Here is an 8628-nt window from a genome sequence, read left to right as displayed (position 1 = left end):
CATCGCCAGTATGCCACTTAGTGTGGGTTGCTTTTAGATTGCTGATCTTTTTTCTTCGTACAAGCACTGAGGAAAACGGTGTAGGACGTACAAAACATGATGGGATAACGCATGCGTAAATATGTATGAATTTTGTAGAGGTAATATTGAAATTATTTTAAACTGTATTATAATTGTGTTGTCATGCATGAACGGCTTTTAATTTCTACAGGAATAAGTTTAATTCTTAAAATGAAATAAAGATTTCCTTTTCCAAGACGTCTTCAAATTGCTATGTGATTTTCTATATTTACTGTTCTGTCTCATGGCGGGTGTGACAAGGGATGGCTCCCGCTATTGACATGTAGAACCTGATCCTACTTCTTGTCTTTCCAGACGTCCGTGTTTACCTGACTTTTAATTTGTATTATTTTATTGTATTCAGAGCGTGATATCTGCTCGTCATCTTTAAATTTCCTTCTTTATGATTACCAATTGTTATATTTATGTTCAAAATGCTCCTCGATTGAAATTATGGTCAAATCGTCATTTTCCCTTCATTGATCTTGTATAAAACCAAATACACTCAAAGTTGATCGGTGCAGCTATCTTGAGGAGCCCCTATATTTGGATGTTACTCAGAGTCCAGCTATCATTATCTCTGATTAGTAAACATGACATGCAAAAGTAATGGCTAACCTCTAAGGCAAATTGTCAAATTTTATATATGACCTTATTTTTTTTCTTTTTAAAATGGGTGCATTTTATAATTATCTGCATGTGTGTGGTTTCATAACCAGACCATGGTAGGGTTATTTTGCGCAAGGAAAGAAAGTTGATGGCTTTGAGTGAATTAATGATAACCATTTTCTCCTTTTTTTAAGAACAAAAAAGTTAAGCTGAAAGGGTCATGTTATTTTGAATCCGAGATACAATCATTTACTTGCACAACATACTTCAATAAGATTCAATCCTTCTTTGCAAGTCAACAAAGTGAAGTGGCTAGTTAATGGTTCCAATAAGTTTTCTTTTGTAAAATTCGAAGAAATAGGATTGTTATTTGTTTTTTAATTTAAAATACACCTCCTTTTCCGTGAATAATGACAATCATATAAAATATACCCCTGTTTTACTTCTTCTTTAACAGGAGAAAATGAAGATCATAAAAAAAAAAAAAAAAAATCAATGCAAGTTTGAAATAAGGACAGATGGTTTAAACTTAAATAAAAAAGAATTCTAAAAATAATACATAAATGAACAATGCTTTCATATTTATTCAGGGTTTTTAATTAAAAAAAAAAAAAAACACCTTTTGAACTACCGGTAAAGCTTAAATATTTATAATTCAATTTACTTTTTTTATTTTTGGAGAAATTTCTTCCATCAAATATCTTTGTTTTGTATAAACCTTCTGTCGCCATGCAAAACTAGGCGTCATTACCGAGACAAAGTCAATATTGATAATTTTTTTTCGCGGGGGGGGGGGGGGTATCAAACTATATTCACCACCAAAAGACTCTACAGGATACTTGTTTCATTTCTAGTCTGGTTTCCAATAAATAAGACAATTAAGATGCATGATGACATCATTTTCATTAACGAATTAACAAACTTTTGTCGAAGAAGGATTAAAAATGTCAAGGTCAAAAGTTATAACTTCCTTGTTTTCCTTTCCTATTGTGTAAGACATCATTTTCCGTCAAAATGTTTGGGTAATAATCCGGCGATAAGCTTGTCTACCATTTTTTTCTGCTCAGATACACAGCTTGCTTTTACAACCATTTTTACATAGTTATTTCATGTGTCTTTTTGACGTCACAATTGCCCGTGAATGCGCACTCACCTTCCTGTGAATAAGGTTTACTCCAGTGTTATGAACCGATTGCAATCTTATAGATTATACAGAAACTATAAATTGAATTTATAATAAAATGATCAATTTTTTTTTGCAAGTTTATTTTTTAAACAACAAAGGTCAATAGGTGTGAATTATACTTTAAACATTATCAACAATATATACACATATGTTATCAACATTCAAAGTGGTTACAATGAACGTCACCATTTCCCTTAAAAATATAGTTAAATATAGTATCAAAGTTTTAAAAATAGTAAAGCAAAGTAATTTAATCACGAATTTCATTTTTTTTATATTTGGTTTTCCCCGTTTATAGCATGTGAATTTTTGAAATGAAATCGAAATATCACTTATTTTTTTTCACTTATTATCTCTCCCCTCCTCCAAAAAATAATAAATCATTGATACAGAATTTAAAACATAAAAGTTTTAATGTTCAAGAAAAGTTCAAGAGTGAAACATTTAGTAAAACAAAGCATATTAAAGGTTTTACCTTATATTGAAACTTAGTTAATTATAGGGAACTGAATTTAACTCTAGTAAATGTTATATTAGGATAGATTGTCAGGTGATGCTTTCAAACCCTTTAATCCATCATTTTCTAAAGCAGATTAAGGACGTTTACCATGAATATATTTGAAAAAGACAAAAGACCTTTTTGAATAAAGAGAAATAAGTTCGGCAAATCCCTTAGAAATTTGAATGTGACATTGCGTCATGAACTGAAACATTTGTGAGGATATCAACAATCTCGTTTGAAGTCATCATTTCGCAAGTTTTACATGTATGGTCTATACAATGCATACAACCTATCATTGAGTCAATTGGTGACTGCGCTTTTCATACTAATTGTTAGATCATTATTTATAATTATACACTGAACTGTCTACGGATTTTTACGGGTTTTTTTTTGGATCATGACAAGGAGCACACGGCGGGTGTGACCGGTCGGCAGGGGATGCTCACTCCTCCATGGCACCTTATCCCTCCTCTAAATTTTGAGGTCCTTGTTTGCTCTGCTCCAAATTTGTATCGTTTCTTTCGACTTTCGAGATTGAATACTGTTCGTTATCTTCATATTTCATTCTTAAACAAAGACAAGGACAATGGTGTTAATATCAATAATGTGGAACTGAAATATTGACAAAATATCAAAATAAGTGCATAAATCATCTCATTAATATTCTTTAACAAATAATTACATATACACAAATCGGATTGAGGGGTGCGATTTTATATTTTTCTGGTCCATGTGCCAGTCTGCAGATATATATCCATTACGTGACTTTTTATTTTTTTTTTCACAAAAAGCAAGGAGAGAGCAAGTCAGTGATGACATTATGTACACTGTAGTTTTGCCACCACATCATATAATTTTGTCGACTTCTGAGATCTTTTTGATATCGCCTTTTCAATTCTGTACGTATTTTTCCCATCATCTGTCAGGTGTCTATGTTTACTTGTTAAAAATTCCACATGAGAACGTTTCCATCCAATTTACAATATATCTTTTAGCAAGTCTACATAAAAATCTGACAAGTCGAAAAAAAAATCTAAAAAAGTTATCATTATCATCAGACAAGTCCAAATCACTTTCACGCAATTTGTTATAATTTTCTTAAAAGGAGTCATAATTATCTAAAAAAAAAATATATATATGCTGACATAACATCTTTCAAGTCTTACTTTGGAACTATGCTCACAGCAAAAAGAAATTTGAACTAATTGTCATTACTCATGTAAAATCATATAACCTGGGTTTAAACTCACGGTCATATTTTCTGCCCCTCTCTATGAAATAGATTACTAAATAAATTTGATATTTATTACCATCTTAGAACTCTTCATTGAGAATCCTCAGACCAATGTGAAATCATGCCGTATACATAGAGCCTCAGGAAAGATTCTTCAATAATTTGATGGACATTATGACTGTTAACCTCCCATCTCCGTGTTAAGAAATATATTTCATTTAGAAGGGAACACAGGATATCTATTTCAATTCGATGAATAAGATTTATAAGAATTTTTTAGAAAATTTAAAAATTAAAAATTAAATTAAAAATTTTAAAATTTAGAAAATTTATTTTTAGAAAAAGTATCATTTCAGGAAACATAAATGGAGAAGTAAAAGTGGATTAATGGTGAAAATATTTAAACGACTCAGTCAGGATATGCTACGTAACTCTGAGAGTTAGATTAATGTAATGCATATTGCATCAATAATCTCAAACAAGTTTTGGTTGTCAAACTCTATATCAAAATATTTCAGCTGACATATTTTGACATTGGAAAAGCTAATTCAAATAGAAATTCATATTATTTTGATTACGTCATAATGAATTTAGCTAAAATTAACTGAACCGATGCATATATAATATTTTATTTTCTATTTAAAGAGTTTAAATTGCATATACATGTATTCATGAAGAAATGTTCTTAACAAAGTCTTGAACAATTCTTTTTTATTCCTCTGGCCTCTATTTCTCTTAAAGTTTGCCACGCCTTCTGACGAGGGGTTCAGATCTAGAGGTCAAATGAAATACCATGCGCAAACTTGTTGATCTCTTTATTAACTACATTTCTATATATACTGATATAGAACTGATTATGTACGTGTATTGAAAACAATAGTACATCTACAAAGTATTAAATTACTCAGTGAATCTTAATAGACAAGGACTTCAATGATAAGAAAAAAAAGAAAGAGAGAAAAAAATATAGAAGTAAACTTCACTTCTAGACAAATGGTTTTTAAGCTCAAAATTACGCTACACCTTATTCCACTTAAAATATATAATAATAATTTCAATTAGCATAAACCATTTTGATTGGAAAAGTTTAATCACATCCTGTTGACAACTTCCAATGAAATAAAAACAATTTGGGTTATACATATAACATTGATTCGAATGGGTACAATAAAAGGTGCGTAGGTATTTCATTAAAAAATTCTTATATTAATTATCTAATTCATTAAATATTAAATAAATCAAGAAAAATAAGCAATTAATGGGGTAAACGTGGTGTCGTCATTTTTAATGCTTTTCAAATCTTAGCTATTCCAAGATGTCAATGAGTGAAAATTATATTGCATATCTGCACTCCAAATCATAAACCATTAACCAATAAATCAAAAATCGTTCAACACAAACCGAACAGTTGATTCTCATCATCGTCAAAATGACGTCATTCATGTTTGTGTATGATAAATGGCTTCCTAATGAATAATTTTACCGAAAAATCAAAGTAGATGACAGAAATTAATGGTTGATAGATGCGTCCTGATATTCCATAATAATATGGCATGTAAAAATTGATTGGCTCAAACAATAATACGGTTAATGTTAATAAATATCAAGGTCATTTTATCTTTATTTCAACTTTGAACAGATGTTTTAGAGTTTTTAGGACTTTGAACATGATAGAATAATCAAAATAATTTGTGATATTCCAGTGCAATATACAATAACAGCCACATGATATTATATATTCAGTTGATTATCATTTTAATCATTATCAATTCAATATATTTTCAATATATTTTTTTTTGGTTGATTTGAAGTTTAAACAGTTTGTTGCCCGCAGTTTCGTTGACTATATGAGTGATTAATTCTCGAATGGGACGTAAAACAACATAAAATCATTACAAAAACAAAATAAACTTAAGATTGAATGTAAATATGTCATTTATAAATGCTTTAATTTTAGTTGAAACACGCAATTTGAATGGATAAGAGAATCTGTTTATATCGTATAACCTTTGTTGCCTACGTCACAAAAACGCATTAACCGCTTGACGTTACTTTTTCAAATATGAACATTTTGAAGACATTTTTCAAAGGGAGGAATTGTTTTATTTTCTTCACGTAATGATGGAAAATTAAATGAAAAAGAATAAATCAAAAAGCTACCCAAATTATACTGGTAAGACCTGGGTTGGAAAAGTTTATGTTTTTTTTACAAACCACTTCGCGGTTTATAAAGTGTAAACTATACCAACTCAGATTATACAGTATAACTTGGGCATCTATTAAATTCATTCCTTAACTAACAAAAATAACAAAAAGGTAAGTACATGAAAATTCGGAGACCCTCTGTTAAAAAAAAAAAAAAAAAAAAAAAAAAAAAAAAATTGTACATACATCTCGCTTTGGATCTCCCAAAACTTAGAATAAGATCATGACAAATTGCATTTTTTCATACACTTACAATGAAAAAGAAAAAAGCTGGCAACAAATAATAGAAACCAAATATCCACTACTATTTGAATTCATGCCATTATATACTTCTAATTAAAAATAAAAAGACAATACAACTATAGCCTTTGTTTATAACTCTTGAGAATAAAGGTTCAAACGATATAACAAAATTATAACGTGTCTGTATATATGCTGAACAGTATGTTTTAAGCTTTTAATGGACTAATTAGACTTTTTTTCTTTAAATGTAAAAGAGTTTAAATTGGTACAAATAACAGAACAAGCCACTTTATTTTAACCCATACTTAAATGACCTCTATATCAGTTGTCATTTTATCTGACCCACAATGCAAGGATCTAACCTTTAAGAAAAACGGCCCGCTGCATTGATAAGTACAAATTTAAAAATAGCCGGTATTATCCGAACTAAAGAAATTTGCATCTAGGATGAGATTAAAATGGTTGTCTAATATTATTTAATAGTTGGTTTCTCGTTTGTCAGCGTTGGCCCAAGGCAAACTTTTATAATTTTCCACGCTTTTTCATTGCTATAAATATCGGACTCTTCAGTTGGTCGATCAGTAAACTACGAGGTTATCGTACAACGATATAGAGGGGAAACTTGTTCTTTTCTCCCGACTAGTTAAACATCTTATCCAATTGTACCAAAGCAATCACGGCGAGTAAAAGTTTCTGACTTTCATGCTGAGGAGCTGGGCAGGATCCAAAAACAATCTAGGAACAAAACGAAACCAGGAGAAACACATTGAATGATAGGTGGGGTATCAGCAATCTTAGGAAAATAGACGACATCTGAAGGAGAAAACGATAAAACGTTAAAAAGCTGAGAAAGAAAAGAAGGAAATCAACGAAGAAAAAAAGTTCAACGACTTAGTTACTGCATTAAACAACATCTCTGTCATTTTAAGATTTTGGACAAAAAATCGTTTGGAAAATGAAGATGTATTGTATATCGACCATAGTTGATATATTACTCTCATTGGTAGGCCTCATTTCTACATTACCAATATCAAAACTGTGTTATCTCACTGACATTACTTCCGGTCCATCACGTGTAATTACGTCCGGTGAGTGCGGACTGAAATGTGGATCACACGCAGGATGTCTTACATTCATTATTTGTGATATCGCTTTCTCTAAGACATGTACAATCTACAAACTTGCTTCCAAAGAAACCTGCGGAAAAGAAGGAATACAATGCTCATATTTCATACAGGTAAATATATCTAAATTATAATCAACTCAGTAATGTTTATGAGAGAAGATTTCGTATTTTTGTTTGTTGATAAGTTTAATGGGCACGATTTTAATGATGGATTATTTTAGTTTTTTTTTTTTTAGAAATTTCAACGAATTTTTCATTGTATTTTGTTTTTTGTTGTTTTTCAGAACACCGTTTCCTCCGATTCTGGCGAAATCACGAAGTCTCTTAGATCAAGTGAACAAGATTTGATTGTCTCACCTATTACCAAGACAACAACAACTATCACAAAAACAGTAACCACAACATCTGTAGTGACTTCATTTCCCGCTACATCAGCAGAGATGGAGACTGAATCAGAAACATCTTCTCATGTGACGTCACCCTCTACTGATTATGACGAGATAACAACTCTCGTTGATGATTCTACATCAGATGCAACTACAGAGAGAACAACAGGAACGACAATTTTATCTCAAACACTAGGTTTAAATCCTTCAACGCCAAGAAATGAAAGCGCGATAACCGAAAAACAAACTACTACAACTCGTGAATCAATGACGACGGAAGTTTCTGCCACAACAAAGAGTGTAAATTGTCCTGGCCACCTTCCTAAAGGGATTTGTCAGGAAAATTAACACACGACCTGATTATAATTAACTCTGAAAAGTAAAATAACCTCAAACTATCTCTAACACTGTCGCTTTAAACAGAAAATTATCATTCTATATTGAAACAGGTTCCATGTAACTAAACAATGATAAAGAAGTGTTGTACATTATATAATATACAGTTCACGTTACAAATCAAATAACACTTTTTCAAAATAAATTGGTTTAAATACAAAAGCTGTGATATGTAGTATAAGTGATGTAAAAAATTGTTTTTGCTTGAATAAAAACATTTTTTGTATTTATAGCATTTTATTATATGTATGCTTATAGAGAATATGGAGGTGTTTATAAGATTTTTTACGCACAATGTTGAAACAAATAAGGAATAATGGCATATATGAAGTACGTGGATTTCAAAGTATGATTAACAATGTTCATACGTAGTGATTTGGCACTGGATATTTTAACTGCTATTATTGAAACGGAGGTAATTTCATAATTGTTATAAGATAACTGAAATAAGATATTTTATTTCACATATTTTAGTGTTTTTGATACAGGCATGTAGGAAAAATAAACAACCTTTTCAACTAACTTGATATGACTTTGCCTGACATTTAAATCATCGATCTTCTTTGATGGTGAAAAATTTGACCCTTTTTTCCGTAAAATTTCTTGACTTAATCGATTTGATTTGATTCATGGCCTTTGTTATATTTTTGTCCCAGCAAAAAAAAATTCATTCATAAAATT

General features: G+C 30.5%; 1 protein-coding gene across 1 annotated transcript; it reads left to right on the top strand.

Annotated features, from left to right (window-relative positions):
* Window positions 1–6708: 6708 nt before the first annotated feature.
* LOC133189008 (uncharacterized) lies at window positions 6709–8173 on the top strand. The gene is made up of 2 exons (XM_061324455.1): window positions 6709–7276; window positions 7450–8173. Exons 1-2 carry the CDS (start codon window positions 6995–6997, stop codon window positions 7897–7899), a joined length of 732 nt encoding a protein of 243 aa, XP_061180439.1. The 5' UTR covers window positions 6709–6994; the 3' UTR covers window positions 7900–8173.
* The last annotated feature ends 455 nt before the right edge of the window (window positions 8174–8628 follow it).

The sequence above is a fragment of the Saccostrea echinata genome, unplaced genomic scaffold (genome assembly GCF_033153115.1).
Source record: "Saccostrea echinata isolate AGI-Se365-2 ecotype Australia unplaced genomic scaffold, CSIRO_AGI_Sech_v1 ptg000016l, whole genome shotgun sequence".
Taxonomy (NCBI): domain Eukaryota; kingdom Metazoa; phylum Mollusca; class Bivalvia; order Ostreida; family Ostreidae; genus Saccostrea; species Saccostrea echinata.
This window is presented reverse-complemented; position numbering and strand designations above follow the sequence as displayed.